At 41.2% G+C, this 22,991-nt stretch overlaps 1 protein-coding gene across 5 annotated transcripts in view; it reads right to left on the reverse strand.

The window, feature by feature from the left end:
* The window catches only part of LOC131125180 (dipeptidyl aminopeptidase-like protein 6), a 71,788-nt gene that overhangs the window by 19,576 nt on the left and 29,221 nt on the right, over positions 1–22,991 (reverse strand). For 3 of the 5 annotated variants that reach the window (XM_058066457.1, XM_058066456.1, XM_058066455.1), the window contains exon 3: positions 114–228. In XM_058066457.1, coding sequence (XP_057922440.1) covers positions 114–228 — 115 coding nt within the window. Of the gene's footprint in view, positions 1–113; positions 229–10,028; positions 10,267–22,991 lie in introns of those variants that run through there. The other 2 variants (XM_058066458.1, XM_058066459.1) reach the window with 2 other exon arrangements.

Below are 22,991 nucleotides of genomic sequence, written 5' to 3' on the forward strand. Positions count from 1 at the left end.
CCTTAAAATCCAGACTGTACCCAATCTTCTAGTCACAAAATCAGTCAAGAGGATTGTGTTGCCTCGTGTGTGTGTGTGTGTGTGTGTGTGTGTGTGTGTGTGTGTGTACATACGAGGGGTGAGCAGGATGACAGAGGTGACAATCAGGGAGCAGATGACGAGGATGACCAGCAGGGCGATGGCAATTCCTTTCCAGTTCCTCTGTGGCGGAGCGCTGCCCACAAGGTCCTGATGAGGGACACCACATAACAAAATAATCACATTATGGACCTACAAACGTCTGAAAGCAGCTTCTGTACCATATAGATTCTAAGAAACTAAGCAGAATGATCTCTCTGATGCGGGCATCGCTGTTTCCTCAAGATGACCCCCACTGTGCACATATGAGGAGAGGAGCAGCGTAGCCCCAAGAGGCAGAATGTCGAGCTGTTCCTCCTCACGCAGGCCAGGAGACAGTGGGTGGCTAATTGGCCATACATACAGAACTGTATATGGAACTTAAGTGAGGAGGTGCAGCAGGCTGGCCACCTCTCCTGCACACTCATTTGAAAGTCTTCTTATCTACACTCAAGCCATACAATGTCATTAAATGGCTCTGCAAATACACACACACACACACACACACACATGCAGCAGAAGTTTTGCTGGAAATAACTTCAAACGGCGACTAACTTTATATAATACGTGCAGTCCTTTGCTCTCTACTTGTGGTTATACATGACTACACACACACATATATAATAAAATGTTAATAAAATATATACAATACTATGCTATACAATACAATACTATACCATTCATTTTCTACCGGTGCTGGAGCCTATCCCAGCTGTATTCAGGTGAGAGGCGGGGTACACCCTGGACTGGTCGCCAGCCAATCACAGGGCACATATAGACAAACAACCATTCACACTCACATTCATACCTATGGACAATTTGGAGTCGCCAATTAACCTAGCATGTTTTTGGAATGTGGGAGGAAACCGGAGTACCCGGAGAAAACCCACGCATGCACGGGGAGAACATGCAAACTCCACACAGAGATGGCCGAGGGTGGAGCCCAATACTATACCAGTATTTTATATTTAATACAGAGCAGTGATTTGGGTAAAATAATCAGTATGATAATAAAAATACAGTAGCTAAATGTATATTAAGAAATAAAAATAACACATAATCCAGTTTAAAAACAATAATGATGATATATTTGAACACTTGGATCATGTTGTGTGTGTGTGTGTGTGTGTGTGTGTTCCGTCTGCCCTGTGTTGCAAATCAATAGACGAAGCAGCGAGCACACACAGAAAACAACAGGCCCATCAATAAGATGACTTATTGTAGAGAAGGTAATGATTTTCCAGTCGCACATTTGCACACTGCACTTAATATCATATTCACCTTTGCAGTTAGCTTAAAGACACCAATAGGAGACGTTGGGACAGTCGTGAGACCGTTTAAACGCATGGTTTCCCAGCTGAGATGTGGAGGTGAGCTTGTACGTAGAACACAGTGACAGCTGGATGTGTGCACCATCACTGTGTTATTAAAGTGTCTCTCTGGAGCCTGTGAGGCGTGTGAGTAAATATTCCGTTCCGGTCGCATCTCCTCCCCCCCGTGACTAAATCGTACTGCTCGCCTGATCAGAAGGAAGGAGGTGGAATTTTTCAAGACAGCCCCTGTTTTAAAAAGATTTACACGCATCATCACGGGCCCTGCAGGCTGATACAGAACGTGTACAAATGGTAGAGCGCTAACACGCTAGCTATAAGTAACAAAAACAATTCGAAACAATAGTCAATCCTTTTATTTACATAACACCAAATCACAACAATAGTTATCTCACGGCACTTTACACATGGAGGTCACGTTCATGAATGAAAAACCAACAGGAACCCCACATGAGCAAGCAATGGATGGCGATGGAGGCAAGGAAAAACTCACTCTGGGGAAGAAACCTTGGCAAGGCTCTGTGGGGAGGCCATCTGTCTCGACTGGTTGGGTTAAAATAGATATAAAATAGGATAGATGGGACTGGGAACTGAGTGTTAAAAAGCTAACCACAGTATGAATAGCAATAACAAACAGATGAAACGGTAGTACCAGTTGTTAGTCTAACCCGACTAAGCCAGCCCTGAATTAAAATGAGAGTCGTGCAACTCTTAAGGTGTCAAGGATTTACCAATGTCAACAATGGTAACAAGCTAAGCTAAATAGGGAACTACCTTTCAGTGCTTTTTTACCAACAGTTTTAGTTAGTAATACACTCAATGATCTCCACAAAAGGGAACTCCAAAAATCAGCATAATAAAGAAACATCTGCAAAAAAACAACTAAGAACGACCAATGGAGTTCTCTCAGCATGCTGACCTCACTGACGACTAGAAAGAATCTCGACCTTTTCGGGTTATTTATAATAACAAACAGATGAAACGGTAGTACCAATTGTTAGTCTAACTCGGCTAAGATTCGTGCAACTCTTAAGGTGTCAAGGATTTACCAATGTTAACGATGGTAACAAGCTAAGCTAAATAGGGAACTACCTTTCAGTGCGTTTTTACCAACAGTTTTAGTTAGTAATACCCTCAGTGACATGTATTTATTGATCATATTTTGAACCTCCTATTCCACAAAAGAGAACTCCAAAAATCAGCATAATAAAGAAACATCTGCAAAAAAAAACAAAAAAACAACTAAGAACGACCAATGGAGTTCTCTCAGCATGCTGACCTCACTGACGACGAGAAAGAATCTCGACCTTTTTGGGTTATTTATAATAACAAACAGATGAAACAAAACGGTAGTACCAATTAGTTAGTCTAAACCGGCTAAACCAGCCCTGCATTAGAATGAGAGTCGTGCAACTCTTAAGGTGTCAAGGATTTACCAATGTTGCATCGTTGCACCAGTTGACATCCGTTATATGAACATGGTAACAAGCTAAGCTAAATAGGCAACTACCTTTCAGGGCCTTTTTATCAACAGTTTTAGTTAGTAATACACCCAATGACATGTATTTATTGATCATATTTTGAACCTCCTACTCCAAAAATCAACATAATAAAGACACATCTGCAAAAAAAAAACAACTAAGAATGACCAATGGAGTTCTCTCAGCATGCTGACCTCACTGACGACTAGAAAGAATCTCGACCTTTTCGGGTTACTTGACAAGCATCCATACTCCATACCTAAGAGCGATTATTTATGTGATGTCTTCACCAACACGCAAAGAGTGCAGTGTTAGCCATTTTAAAATCCATTTGCTACAATTTTCCATTCCTTTTTTTAGACACGTTATGAGAGTGAAGCCCCTTTTTTACGGTCAAGCTTCGTTCCACTCTCCCTAATCCGCTCTGCCTCCCACTTTCGCTTTGTCTAACCATCTCTCTGCCTCTGCTCGCTGCTCAAGTGTGAAATGGATCTTTCCTGATCTAGTCAGCAGCACCTGGTTACCAAGGGAACCCAGATAGGCACATCCGCAGCATTTACAGTACCGTACAGTAAGGATTATTCTTCATGATAATATTTAAAACTCCAAGGGGTAATTATGCACGTTAGCAAACCAATGTGACACGTGTCTCAGCTTGTGGCCTTAAACTTTAATCCCGTAAAAGACACTGGACACTGGAAACAGGATATGCACCTCCAGCACAACACGAGGTGAAGCAATGGCCTTCGGACACAAGGGTAAACTTTTCCTCTGGCGCAGCATCAATAAATCATGGCCATTCATGAGAGGGATTAACTATTCATGCCAACTGGCTTCAGCCGAGCCGTCCTCTCGTCTATCCAGCTGGCCCACCTCGGCAAACGCCGTCGCTAAAGATGCCCCAGGCGAGCCAAGGAAAACAACATGCTGCACACTTAATTGTTGATCCCACGTTGAAAAGTCGGCAAAATTACAGGAAAAACATTGTTCTACTTTATATATGCCCTGGAACATTAACTCATTCGCTGCCAGAGACGTATTTACACGTCTTTGTTTACATGTTTATGTGTTATGTAGGTGATGATGCAACTCCACAATAGAAGCGAGCATGTTTGGTGTAGATTTAAGTCGAAAAAAACAACCACAAGGTGGCATGTACTGTATTTCCCATAGACATACATGCTCTGTAGCAACCAGGAAGTGAAAAGGAGAAAAAATTTAACGCATGCATGTGCTTGTGCTCGTGCACACAAACACAAATTCAAATTCAAATTTGAATTCAAATTCAAAAATTGTAAATAGTTAATGGTGTTATAGTTGTGTTATTTATGTTGGGGGACAGGGAACTAGCGTAAATCGGGGCTGGCACCACCTGGTGCATCCCAGCATGGTGCATCATGTACTGTAGTGCACCATGTAGCTAACTGCTACTGGTTTAAGGCGACTGGTCAAATAAGTAACAACTTTCTTACGTGCTACAAGCTAATAGGTAAACATTACTGGCACTGTTGCCAACTATCCATCCTTTTACAATGCCACTTATTCTCAATAGGGTCGCGGAGGTATGCTTGAACCTATCCCAGCTGACTTCAGGCGGGAGGTGGGGTACACCCTGAACTGGTTGCTAAATTATATCATAGTTTAATTTGCATATCATTCGCATATGATGCTGTAGGAAACCATAACCTTGTAGGAGAGACAAAAAAAACAACTTAATTCAGTTTAGAAGTACAAATAAACTTGATATTTGGTTTGATAATTTAAAATTGTCCATCATTTCATCAAAAATAATATAACTAATATTTCATCTCAGCCAGCGCCTCTCAAAAAATAGTTTGTGAGTAGAACAGTAGTAGTAGTAGTACTCTTCGCTTATAGAGGATCTTTGCCTAAAAATGAGAGCTATTGTCAAAAGTGACTATTTCTGCCTTCAGAAGAAGCACAAATTGTGCTATATTCCCGATACCAGACATCACTACATTTCTCATTGAACCAGAATAAAGCACTAACTCCAATTTCTACATCCGTTGTTGATATGCTTTGTGACGGAACAGCCTGTAGCCTGCTCACCACAGCGACGGCAGCTGAAATCAATGTGGAGCAAAAAGACTCCAAGCTGAAACATTGATTTGGCAGTTATGCTGCCAGTCAAGTGAAGGTAGAGATACTGCTACAGTATATGAGACCTGGCACGTACTTCCACAGGACGTCAGTGGAGGTGTTGTTGGTGCAAACATCTACTTCCATGCTTGTTTTGTTTGTTGGGCTGCAGTGATGACAGTAGCGCTGGTGAAGGAAGGGAGAATCAGACAAGTCAAAATAGCGGTGAATGATTCATACCACTACAAGTTATCGCATTATCTGATTTCACTTGGGAATTAATTATTTAACGTCAGGTCCCATCCATCATTTGGACACTTAAACTCTATCTGTCAGCTACACTTTTCTGTCACAGCACACTGTACTCCTGGTACCCGGTTCATTATATACGGAGAAGTCGGCATGCTAGAGTGTCATTTTTACATGCTTTATGTACGTATAAGTGGGGAGGCATGAATAAAAACAGGAACATGAATAAAAACTCACATACATTTTTCTGACAAACCTCGGCTCTGTATGAAATATAAAATACATATTGCTGTACTGCAGCACTGTACTGTGTCAAACTCGTTTTCAATGAGGGCCATATCGCATTTATGGATCCCCTCACAGGGCCCAACAATATATTCATTCATTCATTTTCTACCGCGTATCCTCACAACGGTTGCGGGGGTGCTGGAGCCTATCCCAGCTGTTTTCGGGCGAGAGGCGAGGTACACCCTGGACTGGTCGCCAGCCAATCACAGGGCACATATAGACAAACAACCATTCACACTCACATTCATTCATTTTCTACCGCTTTTCCTCACGAGGGTCGCGTGGGTGCTGGAGCTTATCCCAGCTGTTTTCGGGCGAGAGGCGAGGTACACCGTGGACTGGTCGCCAGCCAATCACAGGGCACATATAGACAAACAACCATTCACACTCACATTCATTCATTCATTTTCTACCGCTTTTCCTCACGAGGGTCGCGTGGGTGCGGGAGCCTATCCCAGCTGTTTTCGGGCAAGAGGCGAGGTATACCCTGGACTGGTCGCCAGCCAATCACAGGGCACATATAGACAAACCATTCACACTCACATTCATTCATTAATTTTCTACCCCTTTTCCTCACGAGGGTTGCGGGGGTGCTGGAGCCTATCCCAGCTGTTTTCGGGCGAGAGGCGAGGTACACCCTGGACTGGTCGCCAGGAAATCACAGGGCATTTTGGAAGTACCACACACGGGAGTACCCGGAGTACCACACACAAGGAGAACATGCAAACTCGTGTGTATAAGCTACCCTGGGAATAAGCTACCCACTCGTCCACCGTGTAGCCCATTATTAATATTTAGTAGTTTAGTAATTAGATTTTTCTTGTATATTCTCTCTGTTTGTAATCAGTAGGTCATTTTGAAATGTAAAAAGAGTACGGGTAATCATCTTTGCTTGGCTATGAAAGCAGACAGAAAGTGTATTAGCTATTATGAAAATGAACAATAGGCTCAGAGACCATAAAAGCACAGTGATATCCAGCTGTGTGTACATAAAAAAGGCAACCCTATTGAGAAAATCCATGTTGTATTAAAAAAAAAAAAAAAAGAAAGAAAAACACATTTTTTTTCATATGACCCTAACAAAAAAACTACAGCAAAGTGGCGTTGTGGTAAACGAAAAGACAAAAAGGTACAAAACACTAACACTAAATTTCACAGCTTTGCGTGGCCATATTTCTTTTCATTGATAAAAAATGAATAACATGATGTCCTCCCCAGTGTGACATGAAACAGCATTTGATATCTCAAAGAACTGATCCAAACAAAATGCTTTTCTTCATGGGAGCAAAGTTGAGCTGCATCTTTTAATCATGAGGAGAAGAGTAACAAAAGCCTCTGGTTTAAGTGAGATTGGTTCAGCAGGAAGTAACCCAGCTTTTTGCTGTTTTACTCAAAATGCTCTCTTTGTTTTTGGGAAACTTGAAAAATTAGAAAACCGTTCTTTTTTACTGTCTTTTCAAGCCATTAATCACTGAGCAGTGTGCCCGCTGTATTCTATCATGTTCCTGTTCCTATGGTGTACTACGGAAGTAGTAGAGTCATCAGTCTTGGGCATCGTACTATTTCTGTACTGTGTACAGCAAAATGATAAGTCATAAAAGAGAGTTTCCAGTTTCACTGATTGTCTTTCATACCCCCTTTCATACTTTCTTACACTTTCATACTTTGTACTTTACTTCATTCTTATACTGATGTTTGTGCCACATATAAATGTGCAACTTTCCAAATTGTATCATTGCCAGCATTATTTAATTGGATTCTTATGTATGACTTCATTCTTATTTGATGATACCATCAGAACAAGTTATTTTTGTTGACATTTTTATGTAACTTCTGTAACTTACATTGCTAACTGCAGTATTTGTCTTATTTTGCACAGTATTTGTGTCATGCATCCAGCGGCACCACAGTAAAAGAAGCATAATGTCTTCAAATGACATGAACTGTGACCTGACATTAGTTTGAGGGAAGAGATGCTGCCTATATGATATCGGCATCTGTTGGCATCCGTATCGGTGCTGGACAATATGGCTATATCGGTGACTCAGCTGTAGTAAGCTGAGAACAAAGGATGGATTCAGTGATCGGCAGATGTTCCTGCTCTTATCGAGTGGTCACATGTCACTTACATAAGCGCTCAGCCAAGGGGTCAAAGGTTACAAGTGTACATGCTCACTACTAATCTGTGATTGCCCTAAAGTGGACTACTTTGAAGAAATACACAGTGCATGTTGAGCAGAGGAGCATCAGCATACTTGAATCTTGCTCCCGGTTGCTTTCAAAGTGTCACAATCAGCACGAGCGCACTTTGCAGCTCAAAACAAGAGAGCTAGTGATCAAGTATCGGAGGAAAAAAAGCACAGATGCGTCCTCTCTGCTCCCGCTAATGAAGACATCTGCCTTCTTCACGCTTAGCTTGAATCGTCTAGTTATTGGCTTGTATGTCAAATATTTCAGAGAGTGGTGTGCCTCTTAGCTGCACTTCATGCGCTATGATATCGCTGCATCGCTTAAGTGCACATGCGCCCGTGTCTGTATTAGTGACAGAGAGCAAGGTCAGTGTTGAAGCAGCAAGGATGCTGGAAATCATTTCACTGCCGATGGCAGGGCTGCAAACTGTTGATGGTGAAAAGAAGTGAAGGCAGGCTGAAGGATGTTACACCAATGCCGATCAATGCTTTGTCACCCTCTGAGAGCTTCCATTTGCAAGTCTCACACTGTATAGCTCATTTTTAGGAGGATTATGTATAGTGACAGATTCAAGGTGCTGCTGTTGACTTATGGGACGCATTAAAAAACAATAAAAAAAACACATTATGGCAAATATTCAAGTATGATGCAAGTGTGATGTAAGTTAAAACTACTCCTGAAGCCCTGTACACTATTTGTGTAATTATTGACAAATGGATTGGCTCACACTCACTGTAACTTAAAGGTATTTCACACAATCACCACAAAAATTTAGTACACCTTTTGGCGACTGATAAGTATATGTTTGTAAAATCTGGCTATGGTTATGGTTTTATTTGTTTTGAACATGTATATGTCACACCTGAGTACATCGCTTAGTACAGTACAGAAGCACAGAAGTACAGAAGTACAGAAGCAACATTTTTTAGAAATTTGAGCAAGATGGTTTGAAAAATAGGGGCTGCATGGTGGACAAGCAGCTAGGAGACCTGGGTTTGATTCCCCCCACGGGCATCAATAGGAAGTAGGAAGTAGGAAGAAGTAGGAAGAAGCAACATTTTTTAGAAATTTGACCAAGATGGTTTGAAAAATAGGGACTGCATGGTGGACGAGCAGCAAGGAAAACTTGGTTCGATTTCCCCCACAGGCATCTCTGTGTGGAGTTTGCAAGTTTGAATCTCCCCGTGTGTGGGTACTCCGGTTTCCTCCCACATTCCAAAAACATGCTAGGTTAATTGGCGACTCCAAATTGTCCATAGGTATGAATGTGAGTGTGAATGGTTGTTTGTCTATATGTGCCCTGTGATTGGCTGGCGACCAGTCCAGGGTGTACCCCGCCTCTCGCCCGAGGATAAGTGATGGATGGTTTGAAAAATATGGCCACCATCAATCAAAACGACTTTGCAGGGGGACAGACTTAGCAACTATTTGCCCATAAGTCATTAACCATTTGTCTAATATAGCATAATTGCAGTATCTTCATAACAAAAAATTATCATACCACAAGTTTTAGAGTCCTGATCTGAGACCCGACTTGATGATACGCACATGTATAATTTGGTAACGCAACTCGACTCCCACAAAACGCTCCACCATCAGCCCTGAAACATCAGTTGCTGCATTGATGTATAACATAAGTACACGCAGTTACAAGGTGCTTGTTATCTGCTTTTATTCCCTCACAGCTGGCAGCTGACAATGAAACATATCAGTAGTAGCATTAAAACCTACGTAGTGTAGCAACATAGGTACCGAGATTCATTCCAGAAGGTTTATTTGACAATCACAACAGAAACATGTTGAAGTTACGGCAGCAACAAACACACGCCCACAACCACAACAATGATGACGCTGTTTAGAAAACATACCCAGAACTATATTGCAGTGAAAGTATGTGTGTGTCTGTGTGTGTGTGTGTGTCTACACATCATTACACAGAGTCCCAAAGTTCCCTCTTGACCTCATCCACAGTAACATTTACACATCATTTAACACACCTCCATCATTTATTTCCAAAATGTTACCTCAATGTCACCTTTTTATCCAAAATCTGATTAGCTCCATGAAATCTCATGTTCCATTTGTCCAGGAAAACAGGAACCCGGCTCAGGCTGAGGTTACAATAAGTTCATCAAATATTTAGACACAAGTTCAGAAGTTGTTCTTTGACATTTTGCCTTACAAGTATCAAATATTTGCTGATGTGCTAAGAAACATCTGCCGTTGATGTCACTAAAAGAGAGTGATGACAGTGCACGCAGGACAGTCCTACCTGGTCTGGCTGCTGTGCCCCTTTCCCCGGCCCATTGCCGTCTTTTGCAGAAGTCATGAGGGTAAGTAAAAAAAAAAGGAAAGAATGGATGGATGAGCGTGCGGCGTCCGCTGCTGACAGGTGCAGAATAATGATGGCTAGTGAGAAAGAGAAAGAGAGAGAGAGAGGAGAGCAAGAGGCAGGAGGAAGAGGAGAGCGAGAGAGAGCGAGCAGCTGTGTTCAAGGATATCTGGTGATTTGCTAAAATAATGACGACCGTGGGTGCAGACAGCGGCTGACGCACTGCTATGTGGGAGGTTCACTTTACTTCTGCAGCTCAGTGAGTGGGCTCCTCTCGTCTGAGCCAACACACACCTGATGTCTTTCATGTGTTTCAATGAACACAACCTGAAGCACTAATGGATGAGGGAGCAAATGTTACAGGAGGCTACATAAATACAGACTAAATAGGCCGCACAGGAGTGTCGATTTGCTCCACTGTTTTTAAAGGTGGGGGAAAAAAGAGCATTTAGTGAAGGATAATTAGTGTTCACCTGTACAACCCTTCACCTGTAAGCATAAGAAGAACAGCGGAAGCACAGAAACTATCCTAGTCCAAGCTGAAAATGCTGTCATTAAAACACCCTAATTAAAGGGGAGCTGTTATGCTGATTTTTCAGCCCTTTGTATTGACTTGTGGACTCCTATTGAGCAGCTCACTTCCAAATGCACAAACCTCATTATCTGAAACTTTGGTATCGTTTAACACGAGAATATAACATTCTAACTACATTACTAGGTCAGAAAAGTGGAAAAAAGCAGAATAGGTCCTTTAACAGTACAAAATGTTTATGTTATGTTTATCAAAATGCAAAAACAATAAACAACTCTGCAACAACAACAAAAAACAACTCTGACAAATAATGAAGGCGGCACGGCGGTCGAGTGGTTAGCGCGCAGACCTCACAGCAAGGAGACCAGGGTTCAATTCCACCCTCGGCCATCTCTGTGTGGAGTTTGCATGTTCTCCCTGTGCATGCATGGGTTTTCCCCGGGTACTCCGGTTTCCTCCCACATTCCAAAAACATGCTAGGTTAATTAGCGACTCCAAATTGTCCATAGGTATGAATGTGAGTGTGAATGGTTGTTTGTCTATATGTGCCCTGTGTACCCTGAGGGTGTACCCCGCCTCTCGCCCGAAGACAGCTGGGATAGGCTCCAGCACCCCCCGCGACCCTCGTGAGGAAAAAGCGGTAGGAAATGAACGAGCGAAAAAACAAATAATGAAGGCGTAAAGAACATGTGTTTTCAGAGTCCGGCTTATGATTGAAAATTAGGGTGAAAAAAAACATGAAAAAAACTATCACATTATTACTACTTTATTTTGTCATCAACAACCAAAAGCTAAGATACTGTATGTTGTCTTTAAATATATATGTGACCAGTGAGTATATGTGAGTGTCGGTGGAATAAATTAAAACAGACCGTTTAAGAAATCTGGAGGTGCAGATTCTGGAAGATCTAGAAAGCTTTCTGTGTGTGTTATTGTGTGTAGCTGCACTATAGTAGTCCACATCTCAATACAAAGGGCCAAAAGTGAGCGTAATAGGTCCTCTTTAAGGGGATAGTTTGGATTTTTTGACATGAAGTCATATGGCATCCCCATTAGCAGTGTAGTCAACCAACAGTCGCCCCCATTGGGGGCCATGGGCAATTTAAATATGACAATAAACAATATGCGTTCAAAAGAATAATACATTTGCATCACAAAAATGCTTTCTAAGTAAAGCTGACCCCACAAAACACTTCCCGTTATTTTTTTTTTCCTGCCGTAACCCTGCACACTGTCGCCTGTCCATTCATGTGTAGGTCATGAAGATGCTCGTGGTAATGCCACTCTTCTGTGACGGAGTGCTGTGGCCATCTTGTTTATGTTTGTATTTGCATTTTTATTTGGCTATAGCATCAAATCACTGAAGGCTGTGCAACATGCCCTTCGAAGTGAGGTGTCCGAACATTTTGGTCAAATCCTGATGTGTTCGACTTTAGAGGGTTCACTGTACACAACCCTGGACTCAACAATATCATAAAAGACTTGACTTGGACTTTGCATCAATGACTTGGCACTTGACTTATACTTTAGTCTGATTACTTAAAAATACTTGTGATTTTCAGTGAGTGCTTTGAGTAAAATGTGTCCCAATTCAAAGTATTCAACTGGCGTGATCGTAATTATGTCATTTCCAGCAAGACAACAAATTTCCCATTTTGACTCTACCTCTTGAAGAACCTCTTGCTTCAGAATGCAGATTGTCAACGTTTTACATTCAAAGAAGGTGGATGTAATTATTGCAGAAACAGAAACACAAACCATCATCACCATTAAGTGAAATTCCAAACCGCACTGCTGAAACAGGGAAAGAAACTAAAAGGCACCAAACGTGACCGAAAGCAACACTGACATCTCTAATAGATTCAAGACAGTTGAAGTGTCGACTACAAAAATGCCAGAGTGCTTGTTGTCAAAGACATGAAGGACCTTGAAAAATACTAAAGATCATATCACTAAGGCAGCATATAAAAGAGACACAACTCACAAACAAAGAATGATGCAGAGGGAAGGATTACAGAAATAATCCACAAAATGCCTGTAAGAGGAAACACACATTACGTAAAGAAGATCCTAAACTTCTTGAAATTATAGACAAGAACCCCAAGTCTAGGCCGCACAATGGAGAAGTCATTAACATGTTATGTATTTATTTATTTACAGTGATTCTAAACCTTGATTCCTATTGTACCATATTGTTATACCGCCTTGTTATTTTCCTATGTATTTTAATATTGGCAAATCAGTGATCAGCTGTATGGCAATTGACGTGAACCAAAGAGGGGGTAGGATTATATAACATTTGCTTCTCCCGACCCAATCAGGTGCAATCAGGTTTAACAACAAACAAAAAATGTGTGGATTACGTTTCTGTGCAGTGACTAAATCCTGCATGCCGTATCAGCACTCTTTTGTGTGACTAAGTCTTGTCACTGTCTTATTTCATTTAAAAACTAAAGCCATGAAACTAAAACAATCACAATTCCAGTCTTAATACTTCATGGGAAAACATCTAATTTCAGCTAACGACATGTTGTAGTTCTTTTTTTTCCACACAGCAACCTAATTGAGATTGATTCAACAGCACCCCTGCTGGTTGCAGCCAAGTAGTGCACTCCCACATCAATTCCACACTATTGATTAATAAGGTACACAAAATAATAATAATAATAATACATTTTATTTGTATAGCGCTTTTCAAAATACTCAAAGACACTTTACAGAAGAATGGAGTTGAATAAAAGCAAGTAAACTGAGTAGAAGACACACCAAAATACAACATTCATTTGTTAATACACAGTTAAAACATGAGAAAAAGCGGGGCGGGGCACAGCAGTCAGATATAAAAAGTTAGACATTAAAAACAGATTTAAAGAGGTGGGTTTTTCATCGTTTTATAGTATAGTAAATGGTGCTCTGACACTGTTAGCACATTTCACAGTCATCAGGACCAAGTTGGGGGTTCTGTATCTTGCCTAAGGACACATAGGCGGGACGGACGGTTCGAACCCACAAAATTCAGGTTGGAAGAAGACCACTCTAACCCTAACCTACCCAATACTCAATTAGTTCCTCATTAGTTAACGAATGTGGAGGCTACTTTGATACATTTTGTATGCCAGTGTGTGTCAATATATGCTAAGCCATCTGAACAAAATATCAACATCTTAGCTTTGTGTTATAGGTGATGAAGCCAATTAGTGTGATATCTAATAATATATATTGTATCTCGTTAATAATGAATGAGTGTTATTTTTAGAATATTCCATGGTCCAATAAAAAAACAAGTTACGGGTCGAAGGTGGCCCCTGGGTTACACTGTTCTGAAGCATAACTGAAAAAAAACCCCTACAGTGCCAATCCCACCCCTTACTCTCAATACCATCTATTTATTGTGATCTATTAATTTGTCACGTCTGTTTAGGTCTACAGGCTCCATGTGATGGGGATATAAATGAGCTGTCAGCATGGATCAAATCACCACAGGCTCCCAGCCCATTACGACGCAAATGGAGATGAGAATCAATGCAACCAAAACAAAACACTTCCAGGTATCAGCACTGTTCTATTCACTAGAGAACTCGCTCTTTCTTGCCAAATTTAAACCTCATTCCCGAATGGCGGTAAAAGGCAGCACAGGGAGTTGGCTAGGGAACATTTGCATATTATCAGTAAAAAAAAAAAAAAGATAGTGGATGCATTATGTGCTTGTAAAACAAAGAGGGCTACCGCTGCTGCTGATGTTGCTGCCGCTGCTGCTGCTGCTGGCCTGGCTCTTGAGAGGCTGCAGTGATAGCGTCCTCCCACATAGAGCAGAAATAGTTGCTGCTCCTAACAAAACATTGTTAGCCGTGTGTGAGTGTGTCACATCTCTGTGCACATACACTCTTGTTAGCACAGCTTGTCGGCCTATTTGCACTGCACACACACACACACACACACACAGAGGAATATGAGCCAGAGACAGCGTATTTTTCTCAGAAGTCATGCACAGGCTCTGCACAGCCTCTGGCCTTTTGAACCAATCATCTGCAGAGAAATGAGCTGAACAATACCGTGTTCCATACAAGAGACAGCAGGCAGGATGGAAAAGATTTCCTCGTTACAAGAACACCTATTAGTGTCATTAGTGATCTCTTTAACACAGAAAGGAAAGTATTCATTGCATCCCTACCATTTGTGCAGCCCTAAGTGCAGAAGAAATGCTAACTTACTCCATACAGGTCATGAATATTCATTCATTAAAAAGAGGCCTGCTGCTAGATGATAACGCTGTATTTGCTCAAATGCAGCAGATGATGATTTCCAGTGAATGTGCTAATTACATGAAAACATTCATCGCTCATGCAAATACTTAGTCGGGTAATCATCTAATTGATCTGTGCAGAAATAAACTGATCAAGGGCATCAAGGGCACTTGGAGGAAAAATCTGAAATAAAGCAGCCATGATGCACATAAGCAAAGGGAAAGCAATTACACCAAAATAAGAGCGCAGAACAGTAAGTAATGATTCCTATCCATTAAACAGGGTGGACATGTGGTTAGCATGTAGGCCACAAAGTCAGGAGATCAGGGTTCGATTCCCCGCAGTTTTGATTGACACATCATAAATGTATAACTGAAAGCTGCTTCTCTCCCTCATGGTAATCAAATAAGAAAAACTAAATATTTGTATTCATATTTAAATCTTTAAGTATGATGTGGTGCAGTGCAAACTACTACCACAATAATAAACATAGTCATCAAGAGTTAGTAGTGTATGTGGAGACACACTGCATGCTAGCTCCTCCTAGTGTTCACCTCAGGGCTGACAGCTCTCTATTGCTTCATCCCATGCAGCTGCAGACTTTTGTCAAGAAAGAGTGATGGGAGAGAGAGAGAGAGAGAGAGAGAGAGAGAGAGAGAGAGAGAGAGAGAGAGAGAGAGAGAGAGAGACAAGGGAGGCCAAGAAAGACTAGAACAGTTTGTTTAGAGCTCTCCCACTCAATCACGACCAATCAGGAAAACAACACAAAGAAGCCATAATCTGTCATGTTTGATTACGAATGCACATATTGATGCTTTTATGGGGTTGAACACAACCACAGAAATCTTTGACAACTTAGACAGAGATATTTGGCTAAAGCAATGTCAAATGTTTTTAGCATTGAAAATAAATGCATTGTAGATAAATATATTGACATATTGGCAATGAAAATGATTCAACTCAATTATTAAATTCTCCTTTTTATGTATCATTTTTCAGTGACAGTAGTAAAAAAATTTGTCACTGGTTTTCACAATCAATTTTTCATTGATTTCCCAGAGTGCACAGCGAATATCATTACTTACGTCAACAACAACAGAATAGAGAGTGTGTTATGTGTTTGCACCCACTAATCAATCAGTCATTGTTATGTTTTGTTACTTTATTAACTAGGAACCCTTACTTGCTCGTAGTTTCAACATCATACAGACACACTTCTGGTTTTCCGCTGGAGTACTAAGCCTTCTGGGTAATGTTGTACACACTCGCATTCACCAACATGGACTTTGTGAGGACTGCCACCAACAACTACTTTGAGACAACTGGGGCTCCGGAAGAAGTGCTGCACACAGTTTTACCATGGATGGAAAGGTTTAGTGCAAGGGTCTCAAACACACGGCCCGTGGGCCAAATGTGGCCCGCAGGACGCTAGTTTAGGCCCCCTCCTTGATATGAAAGTTTAATGTTAGTGCGGCCCGCGCAAGTTTGATATGGATGCTGTATGGTATCATGTACCCAGAAAAAATTATTACGTTTGATTAATGTTCATGTTTAAGGTTAAATAACTGTTAATAGTTATCCTCCCTATCCGTGTGGAAGTGGTAAGTTTTTGGCCTTTTAAGTTCAAAGGAAATAACTTGGAGGCTACCGTTTAGGTCGCTAGCTCTCTAGTTTGCGAGTTAGCATGTGTCTGAAGACCCTGCAGTTGCGCAATATGTTGTAAATAAAAAGAGCATAAATGTGACTGTAGTCGTGTTTTGTCATGTCTACAGGGCTCTAATAATGCTTTGTTAATTTTAATCTGAAAAAAATAATTTGTCTATCCACCAACTATATGTGGTTTCTTAAGTTTTTATTATTTGCTGTTTTATTATTATTATTATATTTATTAACATTAATTATTTAATATTTATTACCCCAAATCAACTGGAAAAGACGCCCCAGCTGGACCAGGCGGACCACTTTCCAATATAAATTATGATATTTGGGGCACATAATACTCAATATCACATTTATACACACAGTTGAGAAATGTAGTTCCATGTTCTTTCCATAACATGAAGTGTGGTATATATACAAGTCACAGGACATTGATGGTGATTTTGGACTTCAAATCGTGCTTCGTCTGCAAAATTCTGACTCTGACCTTAGTCACAGTTCTAAGAAAATATCTGCCATAAGTTCATTCCATTAGAGATAATTTGCAAAGGCACCATTAAAGCCAAGTTAGAGTGCAGTATTGGCTGGACACGAATCAGACAATGAAGTACAACAGAAGGAAAATAAAGTCAATGAGGAGGCAATAAAGTTGTTCATTATGAGTAGCACTCTGACATCTGGTGCACGTATTAAAAGATAGACAAGCCAAGAGTTAGGATGCATTTACTGCACATCAACCCAGCTGCTCGAGAGGGCCCTAAAATGCACCCCAAATATATTTAAATACCGTATTTTGGCAGCTCTGCAAAGACGCACTATTGAACACGGAATTAATAGCAAGAACCAAAGTGTACTGGAGTGAGCTGAAAGGATGTGAACATTAATTATATTCAATGATGAGTATAATTAATAATTCAGTACTATTCTATTCTTCTTAAAGCACGAGGGACCAAGGAGACAATGCAAGGGGGAGTGATTAAAAGCAAATGAGAAAGGAAGTGAATGAATGCGTTTCATTCACAAGGGATCGAAAAGGTTTTCATCGTCAAAGCTACTCCATGTCTCCAAGGACACCCACGGCGAACAGAAAGCCTCCAATCTAGCGCGGCTTTAATTGCTCCTGCTAGCTCTCATTATAAGCGTTTAGCACACATATATACACACACATACATACACGCACATACATACACACACGCCAGTCAAAGCCCTGCAGTCTGAAGGATTTTTTTTTCTTGATGTTGCATTCCTAGATATCTAAAGCTAGTTAAAGTTATGGTACCAAACGATATTTTCCTCATTCAAGCTACAGTAAGAATTATCTTTTTTTGCACCTGTGCTCTCCCTAAGGAGTGGATTTTAATGAGTTGATTTTAATGGCCAGGCTGCAAAATACCGCCACTGGACAGTACACATTTTGTGAGGGGAGAGACAAAGAGAAAATAGAACAGTGGAACAGTGTCAGCAACACTGAATAGTATAAAAATATAGGAGGGAAAAAAACAGAACAAAGCAAAAACCAACACCAGCTACAATGGTAGTGAAAAAAGACAAAAGTAAAAACACTATAAACAACAACAACTACATAAATGTAAGGTATTTCTTACAGGGAACAAACTGAGGGAAAAGAAACAGCATGGAAAAAGACACAAAACATAACAACACTTGGGTTAGGAGGTGACGGACAAGAAAACAACAATTATAAACAGCGACAATAAGTTGCTGTAGTTCTTGTTTTTTAAAGACGAAAGACAGAGAGGACATGGGGCTATTCTGCGAGACGAGTTTAGTGTAAAAGAAAGGCTTGCTCGTTCAGCCAAAGTATCTGCATCGCCATGGTAACTTAGGCTAAACTCATAACCTGGTCGCAACTGTCATGTTCTGTGTTGTTGCTCTGCTGCCACCTGTCTACCATGTGTTGCAGTGCATCCTCTCCTGCAGAGCCGAAGCTGCCCGAGCACACTTGCAGCCAATTATCTCCTGGCTATCTTAAGCTGGTCGATGGCACCCGCCCTGTGCCAGATTGTTCCCAGTTCCTTGCAAGCAAACTGTGCCTTTCTGGTCTTTTTACATGGCTTCTGCTCATGTTACTCAACTGCTTGGTACTCAGTAGCGATTTTTGTTCTTACCCGTTGTGTGTTTTTTCCCTGCAATATTTTTTCTATTGGGACATTTTGTTCTATCCTCTTTCTGTGGCTTCGCTCTGTATTTCTGTTCTTAGTGTTCTTGGTGTCTTCCTGTAATAAACTATTTTTTGCGTGCTTCTCCGTATCTTGATGTCCAAACGCCGTACACGTCAGTTCGTGACACAACAATCTGCCCAGGACACAGCAGAGTTGGAGTACTTCCGGTCGGCTCTGTCGCACCAGGGCCAATTATTTGCGACCTTGCGGGAGATTATATAAGCCATTGCCACACTGTCGGCCAGTTTGGGGGTTATGGATCAGATATTTGAGCAGGTTTTTGTTCAGAGGAGCCGACTTCTGCGCTCAGCGTAGTTGCTACCAGCCTGCCATAAGCTTCGACGATCCCACTTCATCCTGGTCAGAACATCCATGTTTCCACATTGATATGCACAAGTGTGGACGATAGTGTCAATCAGAAAGAGTTAGTGTAGAGCTTAAATACCACAAGGAGGTTCATTAATTGGAGTAGTTCTTGTCATTCCAATTGTTTATGTTCGGCTGTGTCCGAAACTACTAAAGTAGAACTTCTGGTTAAGAAGATTGAGTTGTCGGAGTACCTGTTTATTACCATGACTTATGCCAAGTGTTTAGCAAGAATCAGTACCATTGCAGTATTAATTTGCTTGCAAATGCTCCTCTGCATAATGACAAGGTGAATGATGTGTTGGTGCTGGATCAACAGGCTCTCAAAGATTCAGTCATTCATTTTCTACCGCTTATCCTCATGAGGGTCGCAGGGGTGCTGGAGCCTATCCCAACTGTCTTCGGGCGAGAGGCGGGGTACACCCTGGACTGGTCGCCAGCCAATCACAGGGCACATATAGACAAACAACCATTCACACTCACATTCATACCTATGGACAATTTGGAGTCGCCAATTAACCTAGCATGTTTTTGGAATGTGGGAGGAAACCGGAGTACCCGGAGAAATCCCACGCATGCACGGGGAGAACATGCAAACTCCACACAGAGATGGCCAAGGGTGGGACTGACTGTTTGCCTTACCAACGCAAGATCCAGGCGGTGGTCGATTGGCCTTCTCCCGCATGAAGGAAGCACTTAGAGGTTTCTGGGGTTTGCGGATTTCTACAGAAGGTTCATTTTCAATTTTAGTAGCAAAGCGGAACCTCTAACATCACTTAGATCTTCTAAGGTTCCTTTTGCATGGACCCCAGAAGCCCAGGCCGCCTTCTCTAGATTCAAGGTTTTATTTACCACCCTGACCCGTCTTTGCAATTTTTTTTTAGAGGTCGATGCGTCGGATACAGGAGTGGGAGCATTTTTGACAAATATTAGGCCATATTCAACCACAACACAGCATGACTTATTAATCAATATATTTTTGAAGAAAAACTTGCTGGTAAGATATTATTGTACTGTATTGCCATCTTGGAAAGTGATCTTGTGTCCAAATCTGAGAACATACTCCTCCACATAAATATAAACATTCTTATCAGCAGGGTGGGGGGAAGGGGAGGTTGACATAGTGGAAGTGGCAGTAATACAGATAGCCACCGCACTATCTGGCTTGTGCACTGTCAGCGCTCCATCAGAGCCTCACAGGAGATGTGGATGCAGTTTTGGAAGCGGTGTGTCAAAGTTGGATGTCAAAGCTAATGCATATTTCATGCTTCAAGGACCAGCTACTAGATCCAGTAAAGCTTCACTACTTCTTCTTACAGTCCAACTCAAAATCTGAACAGTCATATGGTTGTTCAAATTTCAAACAGAATGTAAAGTTTATTAGAATGTGTCTTTTCACAAAAAGCCGTTTACGGAAGAACGTAGAAACAAACTTTTTTTCTGATGAACGACGGTAGTGAGTGTGAATGCTTGTTTGTCTATATGTGCCGTGTGATTGGCTGGCGACCAGTCCAGATTGTACCCCGCCTCTCGCCCCAACAGCTGGGATAGGCTCCAGCACCCCCACAACCCTTGTGAGGATAAGCAGTAGAAAATGAATGAATGAATGTCTATTATATCGGGTAATATGATTGTAAAGTTGATTATAGGGGTGTTAGTTCATGTCTGAGGGCTCTAAATAAGTGGTAAATAGGTTTTCTATGCTATAACGGCAAAATATATTCCAATTACAAATAAGAAATATTACTTCACAGAAATGTATTTAGCACAGGCCGCGATAAACGAGGGATGACTACAATTTCCTATGTTTTCTTATGCACCCGCATCCATCATGTACATGTGTGTGATGCTCACAGCAGTGAAGGATATGTTTTCCATGAAAATAATGAGTGCAGAGAATCAGGAAATGAGCAAATGTTCCACAATCTCAGACCTTGTGTAGCTTCCAGGAAAATGATGGGAGAGAAATTGAGGATTTAAATGTGCACAGAAGCTTGGCCGGAGGATGTTGTGCTTGCAAAAACTAAAAAAAGAATACTAATTAAAAACAAATCAAGCTTTTGCAGCATGAAAAATTCAAGTAAACTGTCAGATTAAATGTTAGTATCAATTTAAACATAAAACATGGGCATAAAAATGGGTTCACTGTATATGTTGGCACCATTCAGCTGCATCATTGTGTGGTGGGGTGACTCATTAAATATGCATCTTGCTAAAAAAGCTAACAAAGCATGATGGGACTGCTGAGGCACTCTGTGCATTATGATGCAGGCACTGCTTAACCACAGTCTTAAAGGAAAATGCATTAAGGTGTTTCTCCTCTGAACCCAGTGTATCTTTTGTTTTTTTTTGCATAAGTCAAATACGGTAAAAGAACAACATATTTTTGTTCATGCACAATGCAGACAAATTGAGTGGAAAATGGCTGCCATAAACGCATAAACGGTAATGATATATATTTATCACACACAGTTGCTTCTCAATATGTTTGACTGATGCTTAAGTTCACAAATGGACAAAAAAGTGTGAGCTACAATAACTGATTCCAAGACTCCATTTTGCATTGTTGGCTGCCAATTGAAGTGCTAATTATGCCATCACAATTTGAAAGCTAAATGATAGTAATAATAAAAAAACAGAGTGACATTTTCTGAAAAGCGTCCCTCTAAGGCTCCAATTAGAAAGAGAAAACAAGTTAGAAGAGATTTAACCACTCACCCTCCAGATTTTCTCCACTCGGGACAACTTTCGTGTGTTCATTTTGACGATGTGGACACAGAGTGATGCTGAATAACGACTTGGTCGTAAAGTAGACACACCTTAGCCCTGAGTAGGAATAATCCCTGTCGCAGTGTGGCTATAAATCCAAAACATGAAGTTAAATAGAGGAGATCACCTGGAATATCAACACCTAAACTGCCACACAAGAAGAATACAGACTCATCTCTGACACACTAACCCTCCGAAGGGGAGGAGGGTAAAGGCAAAGAGCTCTGCCCCCAAACAACAATCAGCAATGAAGCACTTACCTGCACCATTAGCTAACATCTAGTCGTTCCGCAAACATCAGCATTACACACCACTGCTTTTCACTTGTTACTTTCCTCTCAGGAGCAGTTGGCTAAAGGGTGGGGTTTAAAAGTGCTGTCCCTACACCTTGCAGGCTCCTGGGCCCCCCCATGCAGGCCACCATCAGTTAAAACTGCTTAGTGAATGTAATACCCAGGAAAGGGTCCAATTCTATCAGGCTCAAATGTGACATTGTTGATGGATGAGTCTCTAATGGCAATTTTCTGTCACTTGTCAATTATTAAAATGAATGGCCCTAAAAAAAAACAACATTTTTTTTGCCCATTATTCACAACCCTTATTTCTTTCCCTTTTCTGTGCATTCTAACAATAGAAAATGAGTTAGTATTAGCTAGCTAACAATGTATGTCATTGGGATGTACCTATTTTAACGCTAAAGCCCTAACAAAAACAAAATAAAACAGTGTTCCATTTACATAAACGTAGACGCTAACACAAAGTACTATATTTCTACTGGAGTAACACAACACTACCTAATGGTGCTGGTACTGTGTTGTTAGTTTTGAAAAGCTAACGCTAGGTTATAAATCATGCCTAGAATGTGCATTGTTGAAGGTTGTGGCAATATGCTGAAAAATTGGTCAATATTTGAGATTCCACCAGCTACCAACAAACAAAAGAGTGGATGCCTGGTGACATTGCTACAAAGACTCAGCAAGATGTTTGTTTGTTCTGCGCATTTAGACCAGGGGTGCTCATTAAGTCGATCGCGATCTACCGGTCGATCGCGGAGGTGGTACTGGTCGATCGCTGGTCGATCGCGGCGTGACATTAAAAAAAATATCATCCTCACGTCAATGCCGTCACTTGATTGATATACAGGGCAGCCATT

Source organism: Doryrhamphus excisus, chromosome 3 (genome assembly GCF_030265055.1).
Source record: "Doryrhamphus excisus isolate RoL2022-K1 chromosome 3, RoL_Dexc_1.0, whole genome shotgun sequence".
Taxonomy (NCBI): Eukaryota; Metazoa; Chordata; class Actinopteri; order Syngnathiformes; family Syngnathidae; genus Doryrhamphus; species Doryrhamphus excisus.